The following is a 25,418-nucleotide window of genomic DNA, read 5'->3' as shown; positions in this document are numbered from 1 at the left end:
CTGAATTCTAATATTTTCTTTAAAATATGACAGAACTTTCCCTCCAACCCAATATATGATAGAAGTTTGTGAAAAAAGGTTGTTTTAGAATTTTAACCTACTTTGATTGACAAGTGAAAATATCTTATACAACTGGTGTATTGGTCAGAAAGGATATTTTTTTTAAATAAAAAGTTCAGTTTCCTGTTTGCATAGAGCGATCAATAATATTATAAGGCATATTTTATGCATAATTAACTCACAATATAATTAGTGGTTTTTAATCATTTTTAAGTCATGAAAAAGTCATAAATGTCCATAATTTTTATCAAAAAAGAATTCAAACCAACTCAAAAATTTAGTATACCATTGTGTCATGCAATAGAAAATTTTGCAACTACTACTTAACTCACCTGCTGAATAGTTAGATACTCAATTATTGTCCCTTAATTAGTTGCAACACGAAAAGCGTACAATCATAGTGCTGTTCTTGCAGTGCTTCGGTGGGGGTGAGGAAGAGGGGAAGAAAGAGTGTTGGGGGTCGGGACTTTGTACTTTTTTAAAGAATACATTATGCACTAACATCCTGCCAAAACTCAGCTTTCTCTTAAGTAGTTGCAATACAAAAAGCGTATAATCTTAGTACTGCTCTGGCAATGTTTCGAAGGGGGTGGGGGGTGGGGGGAAGCAAGATCCTGAATGGGGGGATCCTGAACAGTTAGATACTCAATTATTGTCACTAGTTGTTACTTCTTTAACACCACTCATAAAGCATGTGTAGCTTTAGAAATGCTTCAGATACAGGAGATGTTGTGCCCCCTTCCCAGAAATGCAATCTCCTTTACTGCCGCAGAGGCAGCACTGCAGATGCTTTTCACTGCTGAAGTGGTGCCACAATAAATGCTGAACACTTATCCTCCTGCCCAGCTCTTACGAAAAACTTAATCCATCGATATTGTCCAACTAAAGACCATTTGAAAACTTTGACTTCTTTATTATTCAAGTGTTGTGTTAGTAATCCTAATAAAGTTGCGGAGGCAGTGATTTTGAAAGACATAATGTTCATTAACACAAGACACAGAGGTAAAACATGCATGACACCACTACGTAAAAAATGCAATGCTGCATTGTACAATGTACAGGCAGGGACACAGAGAGCTTAGGCAGGCTCTTTCTCAGTTATGTCCCTGGGCCCCTCCCCCCCCCCAAAAAAAAAGAAGAAAGGAAAGAAGAAAGAAAGAAAGAAAAAAAAATCAGAAACTGTTTAGTATTAGAAAACAATTTACTTTATTTTGAATACCACAGCAGTAAATACCAAAAGAATAAATTTTACTTGTTTATGCGCATTTGGAGTTTATTCCCCCTTTTCCTTCCTTTCTTTCTTTTTCTTTTTTTTTACTCTGTGTCGCCCCCACCCCCAAAACCCGGCCCCCTAGTTTCCGACTAAACTGACATGCAGGGTGGCGACAGATCAGGGAAATCAGGGAAAAGTCAGGGAACTTTAATAATCAGGGAAATATCAGGGAATTTCGAAAAAGAAACGAAAATTCAGGGAAATTGATTAAATGAAGTTTTTTTTTGTTTTGCAAAATTAAGTACCCTAATTTCTAGGACTCGACCGATGTATCGGCCTGGCCGATGCATCGGCGCCGATGGTTCAACGATTTAGCCATCGGCATCGGCGGCCGATGCTAACTTGCAGGAAACATCGGCCCATCGGCCTTAAAAACATCGAAAAGCCGATGGAATTGGCCGATGTTTTTGAAAAAAAAAAGAGGACTTTTGTTGTTTTACATTTTAATACAAAGTAAAGGGAATTATTGTTTTCAAACAAAATTGTTTACTTAAATTTCAGTATGAATTTCTATAGTCACCCCTGAAAGAGTTTTTAATACTGCATTCAGGTACCAAACAAGTTAATTATTGCGTTTTTTCTTGCTGCTGGATGTATGTATGTATCTCTCATAAGTCAAAACTTAAAAATGGTAAGCTGTAGAAGGCTAAATTTTCGCATGTGGGATGTGCGCACGTTCTAGTTGTGCACTTCGCTTTTTGTTTTCGATCGGGTGTTCTAAAAAGCTTATTAACCGATTTTTTGTGGCTATTAATTACTTATTTCAAAGCAAAATTAATATAGCGTCTCAGACTGACGATCATTTAGTGATATATTGCAGAACTGGAGACCATGAAAACAAATATGAGATGGCGAAACCGGTTTTGTTTCATTTTGTTAGATTCCCGTTGAACCGACGGTAATTTTTAATTTTTCGATATTTGTAATATGAACCACAGTAATGCAGTCTTTTCTGTATCGCTTCGGCGGAGCTACATGTTTGGGGCCCATCGAAATATATTTTGGGGCCTTATTTCTCTATCACAGAAGTTGTAAAACATTTATCATAAAGATTTTTGTAACTCCTACGGTGCCCCTATGTATATGGGACCTCTCGCGCAATCGCAACATTCGCTATATTTTAAATCCGCCACTGCACGTCAAAACAAACTCGGGTGCAAGTTTTAAAAGGGTTTTTCTGCTCAATATTTATGATTATTTTGAACTCTATTTTTTCTCCGACTATTTTTTGTATTTCCGAGAACACTTGCGTGCCCCTCCTCCCACTCCCTCAATTTCTGAAATTAAACTCTAGTTGTACTTCTGAGTTGTTTAAAACTAACACCATTCATAAAATTAGAGATTTTTTTCAAGCTTTATCTATTGTTTAGGAAGAATTTAGAGCATTCATGTAAGAAATAGATTAAAGACGTTTTGAATGGTGGCATAACTCGGAAAACAGTGACTTTTGAATTTTTTCTTCAGAAGTGCTGAAGTAGATTCAGAAACTCTTCCGAGACGTTGGTGGTAGCGGTTCTGTACTAAAAAAATTAAGTCGAAGTTGCGGCCGAAGTTTAACGTTGTGAGTTACTCCAAAAACAGAGGGTGACCCCCCTAACCCATCCTCCTCATTTCACGCATTTCTTAAATAATTAGCGGTTATTAATTTTGGTCAAGAAGTGCCATCTTGCGTATTTCTTATACTTATTTCATCTACATTTTGTAATGCGTCATCTTTTTTGCATCATTAATAGCGATCGATTTTTTTTTCTGTTGTAAGTAACTATTTTTATGTCTTTATATAAAATCAAGGAATAAGTTATTTTCGTTTTCATCATATGTTTAATAATATGTTATAGAAAAGTTTCAAGGATTTTCTACTATGCCATTTTTTAAATTTCAGAAAATTATTGTTAAATTGAAAAATTTAATTTGAATTTGTTTGTAGTGCTGCATAAAAGTTTAAACAATAAAATTGCTCAATATTACGTGTGCAAACATCAGATCAAGTAGTATATGTATTCAGTTATTAACTTGTTGTAAATATTGAGTTTGTTTATTGTAGCTGCGTTTTAAGAACCTCGCTCTTTTCATGGCTATTTCTTTTTTCCGCAAAACTTATGTCATTGTTATACATTTATGAAAAATGCAAACTTTTCTATTCATAAATTTTAAATAAGTATAAAAATATTCCTATTATGATTTAATATTGTAATTTATCTGTTACCTTTTTTGTTTAATTTGATGATTAAAATATGTCGACGTGCAATCTTTCCACTTTAATTGCGTAATTTGTTGACGGTTTCATAGTTTTATTCTTTTTTTTTTGAATGATAAAACAACATAATTTAATGTTTTTTAACTATGTTTAGCTTACCTAAATCATACAATATTACAATATTACTGAAGGCTTTTGTTATGTGTTCAATTTTAAAAAAAATCAATTGGTTATTAAACAATATCTTTGTTTTTCTTCCTTTTTTTTCGCTGTTGTTCTTTGTCTTCCATCATACAGCACACAAAAAAGTAGAAGCATTACTACACCCTATACAGATTGTACGTAGTACAATCCAAAAGTTCGGGGAACAAGTTGTATAAAACCTTACCCAGAATAGTTCATATTACCGAAGCACATCCACCTTCAAAAGGTCATTTTGAGGGACTATGTACTTCTGCCAGTGTTCATATAACTTTTGGAAACACTCCTGGAAGCCATTTTTCGCTACCTTCTGTGATGCAGCTTTATCTTCTCCTGACGGAAGAAAGCGGTGTCCATGTAAATGTTTTTTTTTTTTTTGCTGGGAACAGGTAAACATCACACGGAGCTAAGTCCGACGAAATATTACGTTATTTGCTTGTCATATCAGAGTATTGACCAATCGAACCGTGCATCCTCAACAAGAAAGTCGCCTTCTTCCCCACGATGAAGTTGAAGCAGCAGCGCAAGAGGCCTTACAGGAGGTTGTGACAAATGTCCAGGAGTCCTTCTAAAAGCTATACGAACGTTGGCAGAAGTGTATAACCGTTCAAGGTGACTATTTTGTAGATACAGTGGTTCCCAAAAGTGTTCGCACACCCACGACTTTCAATGAAATAGGCCCCTATGGCATTGGTTAGAATTAATATTTCGGAATAGATATTTAATTATAAGATCTATGATCTATTTTAAACAAAACTGCACGAAAATTTTTAATAAAACATGAAAACTTAATTTCGTAAAAATAAAAAACCAAAAAGTGTCGGAAATTTTATTTTACAGGTCTTCGTACACTTCGGAAAAAATATCAAAAAATTAGTAAACAATCTAACTTTATATTAATATAATATCATGCAGTAACAATAACAGCTTTTAAACGTCTGAGAAGAGATTTCATTGTTTTTTCTGTCTTTTTTTGTGCAATTTCTGAGTAAGTGTTCAGCCGCACTACGAGTCCTACTGTTTCTAGTTCGCTTTTCGTTTCAATGGTGTATTTTCGTAATCTAGCCACCAGATATCTCCAAATATGTTCCATTAAGTTTAAATCTGGCGATTGAGGAGAAATTTCTAAGCTTAAGGACAAATTTTGAGGCACCAAACTCGAACGTGTGCTTCTTATCGTTAACTTGATAAAAAACAAAGTTGTTTCTGATTACCAAATTTTGGGCTAATAGTTTAAAATTGTTTTTTGAAATATTTAAGTGAACAGCATGATTCATTCTTTCATCAAAAAACTCCAAATTTCCAAGTCCTGATGCTGTTATGCACCCTCACACAAAAAACACCTTCACCGTCCTGATTAACTGATCCAGTTAAGCTCTTAAGATTAAATCCCTCATTTTTTCTTCTGTTGACAATTATGCACTATTTTAACCCAAAATGTTAATTTTATTTTCATCTATAAGTAAGACGTTGTTTCAAAACGTTTTGAGCTTATTTATCATTTATTTTACGACGGAAAGCGTAAGTTTACTGTTTTTCGCGCGCACAAGAAATTTTCTGCGGGAAGGGGTCCCCTTTAATCCAGCTAATCAGAGAACTTGGCGAACAATTTTAGGTGAAAATTAAACGTAAAATGTTTCATTCAATTCTGCAGAAACTTTTTCAGCGCTCAAATGTGTATTTTTCATAATTTTTTTAACTGTAAACCTCCGATCACGCTTTGTTAACTTTGCCAGTTGACCTTTTGTTACCTTGTTTTCGATCCGATTCTTGTCTTTAAAGCATTTTATCAAGCACTTCACTATAGAATGGTATAAATTAACTAATTTAGAGACATTTCAAACCAATTTATGGCTACTGTGAGGGAAAAAAATCAAATTTCGAATCGTGTTTGTTGTTTTCTGCGCATACCTGCCATTTAAAAATAATAAGCAGAAGCTTAGGGAATAAATAAACAAAAAATTAATGGCAAATGACTTTACAGTGTCATTACAATGTAAAAACAATAAAAAAAACCACATATAATAATTTTAATCATGAATTTATTCGAAAATATTTCAATGTACGATGACTTTTGTGGCGTATTTTTTCTCTGTCTCATCGTTTTTTGACAAATTTCAAAAATAAAATTTGGCAATATTTTGAGAAAAACTACTGGGTTTTATTCTGAATGGCATAAGAATAGTGTAAAAAAAAATGGTCTTCATATTCGAATTCAGTTTTGCGTTATTTTGGTTTTACTACAAAATTTCAAAGTGTACGAACACTTTTTGGAGCCACTGTAGATGTACTTCGGTAATGTGAACTATTCACGATATTTTTATACAACTTGTCCTCGAACTTTTAGATCATACTACTTACGTATGATTTTTCAACTTTCTATTTCATAACGTTTTTGTGTAACATAAGTTTACACGCATGAAGACATCACAAGAGAATTTGCGATAATTAACTAAGGAGGCGTTCAAAATGGATATTTCGGTCATCTATATGTTCTTAGGTACATATGCGCTGGAAAAACTTGTAAAGTTTAAATTGGATGATAGTAAAATAAAAATTTAGGTCGAAATCTGATTTTTTTTTTGGGAGGGGGGATTACAATTCCTTATTCCTAGAAGGGAAGTAAAGTGAAATGAATCAATGATCCTTTAAATCCTTGACAATCTTATCAATTTATTTCTGTTAGATTTTTTTTTCTTTTTTTTTTTTGCCATCGGCCAAAAGCATCGGCCATCGGCCATCGGCAATCGGCCATTTGAAGGAAAACAATCGGCCATCGGCCATCGGCCATCTTTGAACAATCGGCCAACAATCGGCATCGGCCCATCGGCCAAAAAATGCCATCGGTCGAGCCCTACTAATTTCCTACACATCTTCCGCCAATTTTCTGTTTAGAAAAAAGTAAAATTAATGAGTTGCGATTATACACTGCCTCATATTTGTGCATCTTTTTTTCTCAACGTCCAAGTATTAAATTTTAACTTATTAAACACAGGAAGAACTTCCTAAGATTGCTTCTGTGTCTGTAAAGTTGCTTATTTTACATAGCTTAAATTTACCTTTCACTTGTTCCATGCTAATAAACAAAGGGGAAGCCATCATTAACGTCGTAGCTCCCTTGCCTTTACTCATTGTCTTGAACTAATTAGAATACTGTAATCACAATTTCAAGAAAAAAAATTTGTTTTTTAAATTAATACAGATTTTAAAAAAAGCTTAAAAAATATGACTTCTTTGCATTTTTAATTTAATTGCTAAAATTAAAAATTTTAAATGAAAATAAACTTCGTTTTTTACCATCGCTGTTTCGCTGTTGCCTCAGATTATACAAAGTTTTCTTTTTCAGGCTTTAAAATTCTTTTATTTTAAAACCAAGTTATATATAGTTATATGTATATATATATTTTTGGAAATAATTGATTGTTTTTTGCATTTCAATATTGTTGTTTACAAAAGTAATCTAAAATCTTTTTCCTGACAAATAAGGAAATCATTTGAAATTAAGTTACCTTGTGTACATAAGTAAATATTTTTATTGTTTTTTAATCGTTAAAATTCTGTATTCATTCATTAAAACATAAGTTCTTGATTAGAAAGTAGCTCAATATGACTGGTTGTTATAAGGTTTCAGCTTGTTTTATATAAATATGTCTCTTATTTACGTAAATAAAACTAAATTACTTCTATACTTTCACTATTACTAGTTATTCTTGCAGCAATAATTATACTGCTTGAAAATTTAGTTCAAAATAATTTCCTTATAAACGTTTTAGTTTTATCATGATTAGATATTTCTTTAAGAGTGTTTGTAATAATTTCTCAGAATCCTTATGCTACTGGAAGCTACATACTGGTTACTGGAAGTAAAGAGTATTTGTTTTAGATTTCCTATAATATGTCCTTGTAGATAATTTAATGTACTATTTTTATTTAAAAAGGGAGCATCTTTTCATATTATATTTTTAATTAACAGCTTAAAATGTTTTCAACACTGCATTTTATTCAATATGCAATGGTTTCAAGTAGGGCAAAGCAAGGAAACCATTATCATTGGTCAAGTAAATCAGGGAAATTTGGTGAACTTAATCAGGGAAATCAGGGAAAAGTCAGGGAACTTTTTTTCATAGTTTCTGTCGCCACCCTGACATGGCCTCTTTTAGAGCTTATATACAGGCCAATAGCAGAGAGATGACATCAGAAGCTCATCAGCCAATCACAGCTATTCCATAGGGAGACAGAGTTTAACATTGCTGCTCAACATGTTTCTTATTGTCTGATGTTTTTAACCTCTGTGTTCTTGTATGGTGCTGAGAAAATATCCAAACTACATGCAGTATTCATAAATGAGTAATTAGTCACTAGTGCATTATTTTATTTTGCTAACAAATGCATAGCTAGCACAATAATGTGCTCTTATTCCTTAATATCTAATTATTTCATTCTATTAACTTACCTCCTAACTGTATTGATTGAATGCAACTGACATAAATATATATTCTAAAGATTTAAAAAATAGGCAAAAAAATAAAATTGCTTGTATTTTGTTTCAGAATCGACTGAAACGGGAGATTTAAAAATCTGCCGATTGAGTAGAATTGCAGGAAGCTGCTCAGGAGGAGACGAAATCTTCTTATTTTGTGATAAGGTTAAAAAAGGTATTTTATCGTATTTGTATAAAAATATAAAAATAATATAAATATAAAATTTTAAGTTTTATCCTAAAATTCCTAAAATGTTCCCTATTTTATTCCATACTTGTGTGCTTAAAATTAGAATTAAACCTAAAAATGAAAATTTTCATGATGATATGCCTATATATTAGAATAAAATGACTTTGCTAGACCCTAAAAATTTCTCTCAAAAAGAAAGAAAGAAAAACCTATGCTGTTGCTGCCTTCTTTATGGAGAAAGTGGGGGAGGGGAGATGTGTTTAAGCATAACATATGCTCAATATAAATCTTTGTTTTATCTATACTTTATAAGTCTTGCAGTTATTCCTCTTCTGCAAAAAAGATATAAAAATAAAATGAAAAAGAAAATAAAAACAGCTGCGCAGCAGACATTGCGGAAAAAGAGTTAGGGGGGAGAGGATAGGATCTGGTATATTTGATTTTTCCCCCTTGAAAAGAAATTAAAAATATGCTAACCATGTTAGCTGAGATGTTGCTCCCTAACCTGGTTAACATAGGAACTTATTGTTTGCATATTGTGCGTAATGCTATGCGCAAAGGAGTTGAAAAACTTTTGCTCCACATAGATAATTTTGCTTTAGGCATTCATCAATGGTTTTAAATTATCACCAACCATGAGGGAAGATTTTCATTCCATGCAAGTTGAGTTCATTAATGAAGTTTTTTAAGCTGCTCTCTGTCTGTTTACGACATGTTGAAATAAGGTGGTTAACTCTTTGGCCTGTATGTGATAGACTGATTGAGCAGTATTTAGTTATTTAACATTATCTCTTAAATATATATCTATTCAGTATGATGATGACAATTTATATAGATATAATAGAACTGCAAGTACATTGAAAGATCCATTTACACTTGTACACTTATATTTTTTCTCATTTCTCTTTGACCAGCTCAAAAAATATGTACTATTTTTACAGAAAGGAAGAGCAATTGTTCATTGTTTGTACCTAAAATTGGACAAACTTACTAGAAGTACATGTTTAAAGTTCATGAAATCTGAAGTAGCGATAGACAAAAAAGTATATTTCTGTAATTTGTTTATTTGTGAACTTATTATAAAGTCAAATTCATTAAAAGATTTTTCTTTAAATGACCTGTTTAGATTAACCCAGCTTCAAGTTGTAAGATAAAATATTTCTACTTCATCATGTGTCACTGTGTTGAAAAGTGAAAGATTGAATCTTGAAAACTACAGCAGAATAAATTCAATTTGAAATGTTTGATCACCCACTACAAAAATCGAGTAAATGAATTACATTTAAGTCATCAAAATTTGATATTTGTTGTCTTAAACTGTCCTAAAATTTTACAAAAATTGTGTTCTAAAATTTTTGAAATCATCACTTCGACCTCTAAAACTTATAAAACTTATCCGAGTTTCCTACAGGGCTGTACTCAGGGCTGTCTTCAAAGGAGTATAGAGGGTGCTACCCCCAGTCCTTTTTCTGAATTCCATTTCAATTATGTTTTAGTGATGAACAAAAAAAGAAGGCTTTCGCAAACTTACAAAATTAAAATAGTAATAATAAATGAACAAATTGAATAAAAGTAATAAAAAGTATTTATTCTACAAAATTTTTAAAGATAGTGTAATCTTTAAAAAAAAAAGAATCCTCCAAAGTTCTGTATTAATAAGATTATGTAATTAAAGGTCACTGAATGTACGTTTCAAACTTTTTTCAACGAAAAAAAGTATATAGTGTAAACTTGTGGCAAGCTTTAGTTAAAAAAAAAAAAACTGAATAGATAAATAAAATTGATTGACATATTTACATCTTTAATTGTTTGCATAAAATATCACTACAAAAATCTCTGCTAAATAGAGAAAAACACAGGATTCAATGAAATATGCTTTGACTAGAAAAAACTCCCATTAAAACTCAATGGGAGAATTTTAAACTATTACAATGGATATGCACACGAGTTGTTCTAAGTGTTTAAATGTAAAAAAAGAAAAACCTTCATCAAGAGATTCAGGAGGTATGATATTTAGAATAAAAAAAAGGGGGAAAAGGAGCCCTAAAGTATCACTTCAAAGTACATCACCTCAGTTCAAAATGGGGGGTGCGTTTTCCTGACTTAAGGTGGGTTTTCCACAACATTTTTAGCCATAATTAAAATGTTAGCCAAGAAGGGGTTCCTTGAACCTTATTCCTTCATTTTACCTTACCAAAGTTGATCAGAAGTGTGTTTTTGAAGCTTTGATTTTGGAAGCATTCTGGGGGAGAGTTTCGAAACCTCACAATTGAACAACAACTCTGAAGAAATTCAATTTTGATTAAACTAGATACTCCATCTTTCCATCGTCATTTGAATCTTTGACTCGGAACAAGTCCGGGGGAGAGTTAAAGAACCACGGGGCACAACGCACAATTGCAACCTACAACTGCATATTTAGGACTTCAATTTTGAAAAACTCCCGGGAAAGCACACCCCTGTAGCCCTTGCAACCGCCCCCTCCATTGTTAAAGACCTTCTCAACTTATGTTTACAGGCATCATTTCTAAACAATTTCTGGGGAGAGAGTTTGAACCTCCTCTTCTCATAACATTATTGGAGATCATGAAACTGCATTTCTACAGTTTCAGGTTCGAAAAATTGTCAGGCCCTCAAACCTCCCTTCTCTTGAAGATAGTCTAAAACTGCGCTTCTAAAACTACAATGTCGGCAAATTTCCGGGAAGAGACTCTTAGAAAACTCCTCCACTTAATTTCGAGATCCTTTAAGAAATCAATTTCGAAACATTTCTCAGGAGATCCTCCAAATCTCTTCTCCCCAGCACTGCCTGATCGCCTGAAACTGCGGTTTTAGAGCTACAATTTCAAATTTTCTCTCATGGAGATCCCCGACCCGTCCCCCCTATCATAATCGAAGACAATCTGTATGCATGTTTTTAAAGTTTCAACTTTAAAAAATTACCTGGTCAGGACCCTCTAACTTCTCCCCCTCATAAATGACATCTAAAACGGCGTTTATAAAACTAAAATTTCAGAAACTTTACGGGAGAGAAATTCCCCATACTCCTTATACCTGAGAGACTATTACTTATGATCAGGTTTATATTGCTTACACTTCAATCTTGCAATGAATGACACCCACATAGAGCAGAAGAGCAGAAACTGCAATTTCTCTTTGTTAAAAATTGAGGGGTTTGACCTTGCGAGGGCCATGCATTCATTTTATTGCACTTTTCTCTTTCCATTAAAAAAAAAAAAAACTTTATACTTGCAAAATTGTGTATTTGTGGGGGGGGGGGGGGTAGATTCACCCATGGGCCAGTCCGGCTCTGTCTATAGCACTTAAAAAGGTTACTAATTTCGTGAAAGCATTTAGTATTTAAGTTCATTGCTTCAACTTCTCACATACATATATTAATAAAGGACAAAGTGAGAATTGAATATAAATACTTATATGCTTGAAAAGGGGTTAGAGGAAATAAAACAACCTAAAAAGGCACAAATTTTGCAGGAAGGCCGCAATATTATTGCCTTTTTCACTTGATTCATTTCCTTTTAAAGGATAAGATGTTCATACCTTGACTTTAACCGACTATTAAACTCAGTACTGCCGTCCGAACTAAGAAAGCAGTACCTCCGAAATTGTTAGTGTCGAGAAAACAAGCATTCAAGTTATTGTAGCTGGGCATTAAAGTCTCTTTAGTTGCAATGTGTATGATGTTTTTCTTTATATTCTAGCATTAGTAGGACAACATATATCATTATGCTAAATCTAGAAAGCGAGCAAATGGGCAAAAAATGGCATTACTGTTTCTTAGGGAAGGATGGCAGAATAAATCAGTTCATGTTTTTCTCTGCCAAAACATAACCTCTTAATATGGCATCTTAGGATTTTAATGCAGCAGATGTCACATGACATGGAGTAGGCAGATTAAAAAAAATATTGAAAGTATCTTTAACTTAAAACTGCTGCTAACAGTATTATACTGTTAGCAGCAGTATGTTTAATAAAAATGTGCAGCAATACATCTGCCTTGTCAGCAGGAAAATTTTAATAACAATATAGTAATTAATTTATTCACAATGCAGTCTTGAAATGCTTAACTAGCAGTTTATATGCAGATGCAAACTCCACCACCTAGTATGTTTTCTGTAGTTATCATTAAATACTACTATAACTACACAGCAATATTGACGGAAAATGAAGCCTTCAAATCAGAGTATCTAATTGCCTACCAGCTCTAAATGAAACTATTTTTTCCCTAGTTATATTTAAATAAATAAATAAATAAGTTAAAAAAAAACACCAACAAGGTTGTCTTGAATTTAAAATATATTTCTACATTATAAACAGCAGTCTATATTTCATATGTATTTATTTAATTAAATCATAATGTTCCACTTTTACTCTTAATTGAAACCAAAACTATATAGAAGATGTTTTTCTTAGTGAAATATTTCTTTATAGAAAATGTGAAGGTACATTTTTATGAAGAAAAAGATGGTGAAATAATTTGGGAGGACTATGGTATATTCACCAAAGCAGATTGGCACCACCAGGTTAGTTCATTTGAGCGAAGTTCCACTGCACACTACAAACTAACTCAATTTTTTGAAAACAAGAACATTGATTGGGACAGGAGAATTTTTCTCCCCCACCAATAAAGTTGAATTTTTACATTTTATTTCCTTTTACATAGTAAACTTAGTATTGTAATCTCAAAAAAAAAAAAAAAAAATTCATTCAATTTTGGTCGAAATTTATGTTTTTGCTCACTCCCGAATGAAAGTTTTTTGGCCTGTGCATATGTATCTAAGAATGTATGGACAGTCGAAAGGATCACTCTGGCAATCCCCCTAGTTAATCATCGCTAGTTTTCTCGTGAAGTCTGTATATGATTTTCTTTTTCTGTTATAAGAAACTTTTAAAATAAAATTTGAGACTTGACCATGATTTTTTTGAACATTTCAATAAGTGTAATTACTTTTAATCAGGTATAATTTGCCTTTTAATTTATGAAATAAAACATTTTTTGAACTTTTTACTGGGAATATCAAAGATGGATTCTTAATTTACTAAGCATGCACATTTCAAAATAATTATTCTTAAATGATAAATGCAAGTAATTAATCAATGTTTCATGTTGAACTGTTTCCTGAAAAATGTACTGCCAATGCAAAAATGTGTTGGTATTAAATCTTTTTTTTTATAAGTATATAACTCGTTTCATTAACTATTATTACATAAAAAATTACGAGAATGTGTGGAGTATTTCAAAAACTTTTTTGGCAATTGATTACTTAAAACGCATTGAGAGCATTTAAAAGTAAAAGAAATAGTTTCAAAATTTTTAATGAGATTTGTATCTAATTTTAATTACAAATTGTTAAAGTTCATCCAATTATTGACCAATAAATTGTTTGATGTTTATGGAGTTGCTCCAAAATGGCGATGTTTCAACTCTGAAGCTATTGAGACGACCCTTTTCAAGTTATTTGAATCGAACATTCATGTTTAATGACTTGTTCCTTACTTGATGGCTGATTTTACTTTAATTAATGCATTTTTAAAAATATTTGGTCTATATCTTTTTATTACTTTAATGGAACTTTTTGCCCTGTTTAAAGGTTTGTTTTGTTTGGAAGTCAATTAAAAAGGTAAAATAATGAATGATATCGCCAAACAAGTAGTTTCTGTGCAATTTTGACCAAACATGATGGCACTAAACAAAATGAAGAATAAGCGTCAAGATTTAGAATGAGCCAAGTGGATTTAATGTATGTACCTCAAAGAAGTACCCAATTTTCAATGTTTATCATACTTTTATGTGTAGGAAAATTTTAGAACGCTATTCATTTAAGAAGTACTGTTTCTAGTGTGTGTTCATGAGTACATGCACCCATTCTTTTGAATCTTATTACAGTCGTTTCCAGTTAATAGGGCCACATTAGGGCCGGGACCATTTTGATCCTAATAACGGCTGGTCCAATAGGGAAGTTGCAACCTATTAAATGTTCATATTTTGGCTATTGGATATTGTTAATTGACCCTCAAAACTAAAAAATTCACCATCGCCGAATTTTAAAACACCGTGGTTGATTTTTAATGAATTTTTAAAAATCCACGCGCAAAAGTGCGCGCTTCTGAAACGTCACGAGCCTACGTCACAGGGCGCGAATGGGCAGCCTTCCGCCGAAGATCCCTTGTTTTCGCTAGGAACATTTTGAGCGCGCTGATATTTTTATTTTTTAGAAATTCAATAATCCTTTTGAACACACTATGGAGGCCGGATTCGTTAAAGCACAATCTAAATAATCTTCCTCGTGTAACATCAATGATTTTATTCGAATATTTCCGAGAGGATGAGAGGTTTAATGTTCCAGAAACGCGAGGAGATAAGCCTTTTACGTTTCGTCTTCGAAGTCGAATGCGTGACCTTCGGCTTCTCCCTACCAGAAGGCGCATGACGTCACTTCCTATGCCATCTGACGTCACTGGCGCTTGAACTTTAAAAATTAATTTAAAAAAAACTACTTATCGTATCGCAAAATTTTTTTCACCTATGATGTTCATACATGTTACTCTATCATATAAAAATAAAATTGAAAAATCTAAAACTTCCCTATTAAGTGAACAGGACCTGTATAGCTTGACCAAACATGCTATACGCAAAGCATATAAATGCCCTTATGATTATAGTGGGCCCCATGTGTATGGTAAGCATACAAAGAAGAAAAATCGCTTGTTTACGAAATTTTTCCATGAAAAAATAAAGTGAAGCAAATAATCTTTTTACTCTTGTCCCAGACCGATATGGTTTAAATAGTTCCTTCCAGTTAGTGTCTGTCGACTAAATGTAACAACCAGAAGTAACTAAGTATGTGAGAGTGAAAAAATAAGTGCTAATAAGTACTAATTGGTCATTATAAATTTCCAATGAAATGTAAATTACACATTTTACAACTAAATTGAAGAAATTTGAAATTTCACTGAAAATTTGATTTTTGCTGGAACAGCGCAGCCATGAAATGGGAGTTTCGTTAACCATTTGTTTCCTCATAAATGTTGCTGGATTTAATTGAAAGTTACAAGGAACCATTAATTTTTATTGCATATATATTAAGTTTTTTGACCCACTTAAAACTCACTTCAAGTGGGCGATTTTTAATTTTCTTCTAATTTGTTCTCATGTCCCTTGGTCTGATTAAACAGATTTTTTTTTAGCAATTAGTGAATAAATATTAGGCTTGTATTATAAGATTTGCTTTGGTTCTTTAAGATTTGGTCATAATAAACAGCTGGTCCTATTTACTGGTGTTCCAATTAAGCGGATTCCACTGTATTTAATAAACGTAAAAGGTAGTAGTGTGATGTCCTCATCATTTTTTTTTTGTATGACTTTGGGATTGAAAAATTTTTCCCCTCTCTCTTTGGTAAAAATACTTGAAAATTAGGACATGCTCCCAATTTGAAGTTCAAACCTTTAAAGAAACAAAAGAAATAAGAACTGACACATAGATTTTATTTTGTATTGTTTAATTAAAAATTACTTAGTGAACGCAAAAGAACTGCCCAAAATCTTCCAGAAAATCAGGCTACACACATTTTTCTATGATGGGTCTTGTGAAAATTAACTTGTTTTTAAGAAATGACTCTGTAATGAGCTACTAGAAATTGAAAAGCAAAATATTATGGATATCAAATCTGAATAAAAGCAGCAAATAGCAAATATCCTACTCATAAAAACAAACCTTTTACAAAAAATTGTAATAGCAAAAATGAAACCTATGGTACAAGAGTATAGTATGCAAAATGTTCATTTACAATCTTAATTATCATGCAATATACCAGACAGCCCGTTTTTCACATCCTGAGACTGCAGCTTTGTTCTTATTAGAATTCTTCGGTTAGGAATAGTGAATAACTGAGCTGGAGGCAGATGTCATCTCATTGAAGCTGAGAGTTCCAACAGACTGGTAGATGGTGCTGCCATAGCCCTGGCTTAGGGTTGGTGACTTACCGCTAAATCTTCAACATGTTTATTGTGTTTAATTTTCCTTATTTTGAAGTTTTATATTTTCAAAACGGGTAGAAAAACATTCCTGATTTTGTTTTCTGACTGTAGGAGGCCAACTTATACATAGATTTTCAATTCTTTTTAAATTTTTTCTTTGAAATTAGGATAGTTTTTGAGCATAAGCATATCGAAATTATTTTTCCAGCATTTCCAGTTTGCCAAATACAGCATTTTCCCTGAAAATATAGATTTTGTTTCAGCCTATTCTAATGTTCTTAATACATGTCTTGCTATTGGGTTCTTATAAGATGTTCATCAGTGTAAATGCAACTAAAATTTCAATAACAGATGACCAAATGAAATCATTTTTTTTATTAAAACTTAACCTTTTTAAGCGCCAATGTTCCCACATGGGAACATCAGCTTTGAAAAATCGAAAAAATTAAGTTTTGTTTGTGGGGATGTAATTTTTTTCTTTTTATTGTCAAAAATAGACCTGAATTTTTGAAAGAAAAACTAGTTCTATTTTGCTATTAGTATTTTCTACAAAAATTGGAAAAAAAGTGCTTTTTTACTGATTTTCACGGAGACAGATAAAAATATTCATACATTTTTTAAAAAATGCTTAATTGTTTTAATATTCTAGAGTAACAATAAATGGGGTCCTTTTGATGACCAAACATTACAAATAATAATTTCCACTAAAAATGTAGATCCTATAAGCGAACAAACTTCGTTGTTCCCGATTGGGAACATTGGCGTAATCCAGTATACAAAACTGGGCAATTTATGCCTCAGTGTAAGTTCTATTATGCGTGTAGTGAAAGCCTCAGAATTAAGAACAATGTCCATTGACTCATTTAAAAGCAGGTGGGCGACATTTCAAACTTTCACTGTTCCCCTTTCTGCCTCCTCCCCCCTTTTGTCCCCAGTTTCAGGGTGAGATTGATGTCAAAAAATCGCTCTGTACCTTGAAATGAAGATGTTTACAGCTCTTCTCTAATACCCCGCTTAGGCTACAATCTGTTAGCAATAAATTCCAATCACTGGTCACATGAGACTTTCCAGAGATTCGGCCACCAATCAATGTTTTTACTTTTGGTCTACTTTCCCAGTAAAAGTCAGATAAAGAAGAAACAAGCATGAAAGAAAGTTTAATGCATCTTAAAAATTTCACTAAAAACAAAAATGTGTCAAAAATATATAAAGTAATGAAAGAAATGTTGAAAAATTAAAAATTGGAAAATAGGGTATTGAGATGCAGAACAGATGCTGAACCGACATGCAACTGTCAGTCTGCCACCCCCTTTAAGAAATTTTTCGTGAATAGTCCGACTCAAATGAATTTTTTTGTTGTTGTTTGAAAGATCTCGGGAAGGACACCTTATTACCATATTTCATTTCTTGATTTGAACACTTTTTCGTTCAATTTTGATCAGTTCAACAAAAGGTAACATTAGTGCCTGCTGACATGACTGACTCCGACTCTTGGATTTCATTTAATCAGTATCAAATTTTTAATGAATTAATTTATAAATGCGTATTGATTTTTTTTTCTTTTTTTATATATTTTGAAATATTTAACATTTGAAATTGAAATGAATGTGACAAATAGTATCGTGTATATCAAGTGTTTCTGCATCAATGCAAAACTGAAGCTATAGCGAGTGTGAAGCATAATCGATTAAAAGCCTTAATGGAAAAACTTAGCATAACAGGCCAATGTTCCCAAACAGAAACATGCCCAAAATATTAGAAAAAAATTTTTTCTTCGAAAATTTCTTCTTACATTGTTTAAAGGGATGTCTAAGAGTCCTATTTTTATGAAGCAATTCAATATTTTACACTTGGAACATAGAACAACGTTTAAAGGGTTAATTATGAAAAATTGCTAATATCATAGGTGAAATTATATATTTCTTGTTATATCTGTTTTTGATTTCATGGACAGTATTGAATTTTTTACAGGTGGCATTAGCTTTTAAAACTCCACCATATGAGGGCAATAAGGAAGCAAAAGTGTGGATTGAACTGCTAAGAACCACCGATGATGTTAGAAGTGAACCTCGTGAATATCATTATATTCCAAATGAACCAGGTATGCTTTTTGTATATTGAATACAGTCAAACTGGCTTATGGCGAGTGTGTAAGAATCGCAATATTTGCTTGTTATGATTCAATGCTCTCAAAAAAAAAAAAAACAGGATCCTTAAAAAATCATAAAATTTCATACATGCTTGCTTTTTTTTTTTTTAAATTCCGAAACAGTACCAAAGAAGTTGGTTAACTTGCTTTGAACTGTCAAATTATCTCTTTCTTTGATTATTGTTTCTTGAGGATTACCCTTGGCCCAAAAACACCACCACAATGTGCAGTGCACCCTTGGCTACATAGTTTTTTTTTTCTGCAGATCAAAACTTATACTCATCTAGCATGTTGAGGGTGATTCAGCTCGCAATTATGCACATTTGTCATTATCATTGTAGCCTTTATTATTTCTTTTATTTGCTCCAGCTTAAATTTGAGTGCTACAATGTCCTTGGAAGTGATAACATTGGCGTCAATAAATATATAATTTGCAAATGCTTCTCTACTCCATAAAAGGGGGCGAGGGAGGGGCTGTAATCAACTGCAATTTTAACTGTAGGTGGTGCAATTGGGAAACTGATATATATTGCTTATGTGTTTAATTTGTCTTCTTGTTATTTGAAAATTCTGAGTTCTTGTTCTTAGTTAATTTAGTCTTTTTTTTGAACTTTATCTCTTGAATCTTGAAATCTTGAATTGATATAATTAACTTTAATTTCGTTAGTAGTATTTACAAAAGTTTTAGTTATAGTTGCTTTTAATGTTTTAAGTAAAATAAAAGATGTTTTTATAAACATTTTGAGTTGTGGACTGAATTGCGAGTTTTCTGAAAATAGCACATGTAGTTACGATACAATTGCTGTTTTTGGTATTTTTAGGCAAAAACAGTATTGGGCCATTTCACGGAAAACAGTCATTTTCTCCCGGGCGTGACGCCTCATACATGTCATAAAAAATGATGCTTTAAAATATTAATAAACAAGTTTTTTCTGTTTACAGGGGTCGATCCAGGTTTTATTTTTTGGGTCCTCATTTTGTGAAAAAGCAAAATATTTTTGTGATATTTCTTTATTTTTGTGAAAAAGCAAAATATTTTTGTGAATTTTCTTTATTTTTGTAAAAAAGACCTTCTCGTCATTTTTTTCTTGGATAATATTATATTAAAGCATTTTTAGCTGTCGTATCGTTAAAGAAAAGCCCTAGACAGGTTTCAGGGGTGATTTCAAGTTCTTGAAGAATACCTGAAAGCTGTCAAGAGAAAATGCGCTGGGGGGGAGGGGGAAGTAAGACTCTTAACATTTTATTCGTAATTTGACACATACATTACATTTATTGTTTTTTACAAATATTGTTGGAACTCGCATACTACCGTGGATGAAATACCCGAAGTTCGAGGAACTAAAACGGGTTGTTGCAAGCCCAACAGAAATTGTGGTGTGATCTGCTCGGGGGAAAAATGGAATTAAAAACACATTTACCAGTCAAAAACAATTTTATTCAATAACGATAAATATATCTTAAAATTTGTAATATCAACAAGGGTAAAGAAACTACTTTTAAACCCACAAACATTTTGACTGAAACCCCCCCCCCCCACAAGAACATTTATAGAAACACATTATATAATACTGTATCGTTCAATTCCAAAACTTAACGGACTAGTAAACGCTAGTCCACCTTGAGTCCATTGCTTAAAATAGAATAGTCCTGATAATATTCAAGATGAAAGTTCATACCGTTCAGGATATTCACTCTTTAATACTTGGCATATCAAAACGTGAAGGCCTGATCCTTCCATAGGATCCTACGTGAAAGTTGATTGCAGCCCGCACCACTTGTGGCCAGCCGCCATGCTGGACCTCCCATAGACTTGACCTCTCGGACACCAAGAACCGCCACATCCGGTGAAGAACCCTTACACGCGGACATCCAGTCCAGCCAGACTCCAGGACATCTTTTAATCCAATCCAGCGTGAACCTTCGACGGTCTTGTGAAGCCTACGTTCAACAACATCAACTTCCGTGAAAGAAACTCCACAATCTTTCACCTTTTCATTCTTCACCACCAAAATGCCTCAAGATGACCAATGGAACCTGCCCGCTCTTTTAGCCGGGCACAACGAACTTATTTCCTACATTTTTCTAAAAATCAAGTCCACTCGACAACGTGGAACTGATGAGAAACTGGAGCACACCGCTCCCAGTAACACACCGAACTGCAGTTACGGCAACATCAAAACTGATAAGATAAGAAATAGAAGAGATTGATTGATTGGGTGCACTCACTTAAATACACTTCCCAATTCCACCACGTGATGATGTGACGTTTATCGAATCACATGCATAAATTATCACTGTGAAACAACACAACACCTTTTATATTTTAACGGTGAAACCTTTTAAAATAGTTGTTCACCTGCACTCAGCAAAACGTTACTCAACTCGGTAACAGTGACGTCACATCATCGCGTTGTGTAAACAAATCCATGATTCTGTTGGAGTTTCTACTTTGGGGAACAATTCGTCCGCCGGTTAGGTAGTTGGATAATTTTCAATGTTTGTAATACAATGAATTAAGTTCGAACTTTCTTAAATCTTTGGAAATTGTCTTCAAGAACTAAAATTTCATATTTTTGCTAACAAATATACATATGCAAGGCACACTTTCTTAAGGTGAAAGTCTCACAACAGATTTCCTGTTTGCCCTTCTCAAATACTTTTGGAGCAATGAAAATTGCACATGCTGCTGAACGTAATGAATAAATACAATATGAATAGACTCAAAGATATCACATATTTCTTAACACAGAAGTGAAATCTTAATATATAAAAATGGAGTTTGGTAAATTTGTTCCCTAAGATCTCAGAAACTACCCGGCAGATTTGGCTGAAACTTTCACCGTTTGTTCTTTTTGGTACTGGGGAGGTTTGTAGACCAGTTCGAAAAAGATCTGATTGTTAGTTTCTTTTTTATTCCATTTATTCCAATTTTAGCATAAATGCCCCATTTTGGGGAAGAAAAAATACGTGCACATATCAAAATTATGTGTCCATCGAAAGAGCTAATTTTTCTGCTGAAGATGGCATTTGCTAGAAAGTTCAAAGTTGTATAAAAAACGAGTTATGAGCTTTTTTGTTCCATGTTCGAAGGCTTTCATCAACCCAATTCATTATTTAATGTATCATCTCAACTCCGAGTTGATAGTTGGAATTGTTGTATTGTTGAATATTTTTGCGTTTCGTCTGACTGTTCAAGGCTTTTCTCAAGTTAAATCTTAAAGTAACGTTTTTACACAAGATTGGCTGATAATGAATGGATTTGGCTGATCATTTTCCATGTAATTAATGGTTTTTATTTTTATTTATGCTGATTGAACACTTACTCATTATCCAATCAACTAGCGGAAATATCGCCAAAATTTTTGCAGAAAGATTTCCATAGCTGATGCAATTGGCAGTTTTTTCAATGTCGCTGTTTTTGAAGCCGAAGACTACGTCATAATGTGTCTCAGCTTTCACCATGTAAACAAAATATCGCCAATCAAATAATCTTTAAAAAACTTTTTTTACTGTGTTAAATAATCCAGCAACTAAATTAGGCAAATCCATAAACACCACAAAAACTTCCATTAATTTTCCTTTCTGCACTATTTCAAACAATCGCCAAATTTTACTACTTATTTTGGAAATATTTCGGATGAAACTCTTTAGCACCATTTTATGGTGACCAAAAGAATCTCAGCATCTGGCGAAACTCTTTAGCACGATTTTATGGTGACCAAAAGAATCTCAGTATCTGGCGACAAAATTAATATCATATCGTTTTACAAAGTAAGGAAAGAAGGGGGGAGCATCATCGAATGTATCGCAAAACGATTCCCGCAAATTCGGTAAAATCGCACCAAGAGCCCACAATCATTGAAATTTCCAAGAATAACTAAAGCAAGTATAAGGGGATTACGAGTGCGGCTACATTTTTTTTAAACACTTCGTACTTCAATAGCCATACAGAGAAGGTTTTAGACTCCATGTTAAAAAAAAAGTATCAACAGATTAATCTTTTTAAACATGAGAAGATTAATTTCATTGTTTTGGAAATTTGTATATGCTTAAATATAGTGCTTTCGTTTCTAAATCAATACTATTTTTTTCTTTATGCTTATTGCTATTTTAGTTTTAAGAGTAAAGAAGATGCTCGATTTTTAATCACGTCAAAAAAAAAGTGTTTTAAGTTCTTTCACTTAAAACAGAAAACAAAAGCAAGTAACGACTTTTTCTCACAATTATTACTGACCCAGGCAACGCCGGGTATTTTTGCTAGTACTCTTTAAAGATGCTATGTATGTGTTTGAAAAACTTAAAAGTAATTAAAACCCAAAATGATACTGCACCAGCATTCAGCGTTAAATTTTTTGACATTTGCCGTTCTTACAGAGTTGGTATTTCGTTTAAAACTTTGCAATTTAATGATGTTAATAAATATATTAAGAAAATTTATTTGTTTGCAAAAATGCGAAACATCAAAAATGCGAAAAATTCGTTTACCATGGCGGATGTAAGGAAATCAAGATCTTCAAAAGAAATAAAAATATAAAAACAGCATATAAAAGAATTTATTTTAAGTAAAGTTATTTTAGAATTGGATTTTGAAACTCAACACAAATTAATAATAAATATATATTGCGTAATCAAAGTAAAATTTAGGATTTTCCTGAAAACAAACCACCAATCACAATCGTCCCTCTCCCGTCCCCCCTCTGACGCTCTCAAGCAAAAACACCTCATGCAGCAAGCAAAAAGATAAGATGGGGGAAGGTGGAAGAGGGGTAGGCTTCCGCGTAGATGCGTACACATTTGTGGTTAAAAAATATTGTGAAAAGGCTGCCTTTTTATAAATTTTTGTGAAGGGGCTGCTTTTACGACGCGGAATTTTGTGAACGGAGCAGCTTTTGCGATGGGGAATTTTGTGAAGAGGCCTCAAAGCGACCCCAATTTGGCACTGGATCGACCCCTGGTTTAGCAAATTACCAACTTATTGTCTGACTACGGATTGTATGGAAAGGCAAACATCCGGTTTACAGGCGGAAATAGACGCATCTATTAGTTTTTAGGGATCTCAGCATTTGCAGATGTATGTTAGCCCCTAAATATTAAGCAGAGTCTCATTCATATGAGCAGAACATGCGCATCCAAATTTTTACTTTTCTCTCTGCTTCAGATAGACTCGTCTTAACTGGACGTTTGCCAATTTCATACAATCCGTTATTGAACTGTATGTGTATTACCTTAAAACAAAAAATTTTGTCATTATTACCCTTTAAAATTATTACTTTTTAATGAAATATGTGAACTAAATGGTTGACTTTTTCGTGGACTGGTACTATTGTGACTGGTGTAACTTGGATGGTATTGTCAGGCTAAGGACCTCAATAGGGGTTGTCCTAGAATTTTTTTTGCAGTGGGTATTAAAAAGGACATTGATCTTCTTACTGGTCATTGTTCTTTAAAGCCGCACCTTATTATAATGAATGTCGCTAATGATCCAACCTGTAAGAAATGCGATTATCATGATAAATTTTAAAAATTTTTAGTGTGTTAAATGTTGATAATATGTGGTTCAGAAAAGAATTAGAAAATGTTAATGTTTGAAAAATCTAAATTTTTAGAACTTTTACGATATTACTTTTCTTGTAAAAATTTCTCATTACTTGGAATTAAAAAAAAAAAAAAGAAACAACAGCATTAGATTAGAAATTTACAAATACAAATACAAAAGTGACAACCAGCAACAGGCTCTGGGCCCAGCTAGACTGGTCCTAGTCAATTTACAATCCCCAATGAAGATCAATGGCCCTCTTAAAATTATCTACTCCCTTGCTCATTACCTCCTCTTCCGGTAAGCTGTTCCAAGGTTCCACTACCCTGCTAAAATAATAATTTTTCCTAATATCCATCTTAGCCTGAGATTTAAATAGCTTAAAACAATAACCCCTTGTCCTGTTTTCAGTGCTAAACTTCAGACCCGTAACATCTTTCATTTTAATAAATTTAAACAACTGAATCGTGTCCCCTCGGTCTCTTCTTTGCTCAAGACTGTACATTTTTAGCCTTCTAAGCCTGGATTCATAGTCTAAATGAGAAAGTCCATTTATTAGCCTTGTAGCCTGCCTTTGAACCCTTTCCAATACATTAATATCTTTCTTAAGATAAGGAGACCAAAACTGAACAGCATACTCCAAATGGGGTCTTACCAAACTTCTATATAAGGGCAGATGAACTTTAGATTTGTTTGAAATAGATCTATTGATAAACCCAAGCATCTTATTGGCTTTGTTGCTAGCAATGTTGCACTGTTGGCTAAACTTTAAATCCTGACTTATTAAGACCCCCAGATCAGTAACTTTGTCTGCCTGACTAATGACTGAACCTTGCAGATAATAACTTGTACACTTATTTCCATGCCCTAAATGTAGCACTAGACATTTCTCAACATTAACAGCCATACCCCATTTATTAGCCCACTCTGTAATATGATCTAGATCCTCTTGCAGCTGATTTGCTTGTTCTTCATTTTCTACACTCCCCATAACTTTGACATCATCAGCAAAACAATTCATGTTCCCAGAAATATTTTTATGAATATTGTTCATAAAAACAATGAACAAAACAGGCCCTAACACTGATCCTTGAGGAACCCCGCTGTTATATTCATATTGAATATTTTTCTCTTGCTTTGAGAAAACCAGTTGGCAAGGTATTCATTTTTTTAAGTCTACTAGGGGACCTGTTGATGCCAATCATTTCAAAGCTTTCCTGGGAGTGAGGGTCAAAGAGTATTCACTCAATGCATATTGTGTCAAAAAACTGCAAAAACCGTGCTGATGTTCCGCTGTCTATAATGAGTGAATGACCAGTTGTAAAAGACTTAA

General features: G+C 33.1%; 1 protein-coding gene across 1 annotated transcript in view; it reads left to right on the top strand.

Moving 5' to 3' along the window:
• The window catches only part of LOC129223223 (nuclear factor NF-kappa-B p105 subunit-like), an 89,321-nt gene that overhangs the window by 19,575 nt on the left and 44,328 nt on the right, over positions 1–25,418 (top strand). Inside the window, exons 6-8 of the mRNA XM_054857788.1 lie at positions 8,282–8,386; positions 12,851–12,942; positions 18,369–18,498. Of these exons, the coding sequence (XP_054713763.1) occupies positions 8,282–8,386; positions 12,851–12,942; positions 18,369–18,498 (327 nt within the window). The remainder of the gene's footprint in view (positions 1–8,281; positions 8,387–12,850; positions 12,943–18,368; positions 18,499–25,418) is intronic.

Source organism: Uloborus diversus, chromosome 5, assembly GCF_026930045.1.
Source record: "Uloborus diversus isolate 005 chromosome 5, Udiv.v.3.1, whole genome shotgun sequence".
Classification (NCBI taxonomy): Eukaryota; Metazoa; Arthropoda; class Arachnida; order Araneae; family Uloboridae; genus Uloborus; species Uloborus diversus.
The sequence above is the reverse complement of the archived record's forward strand: the minus strand, read 5'-3'. Positions and strand labels throughout refer to the sequence as shown.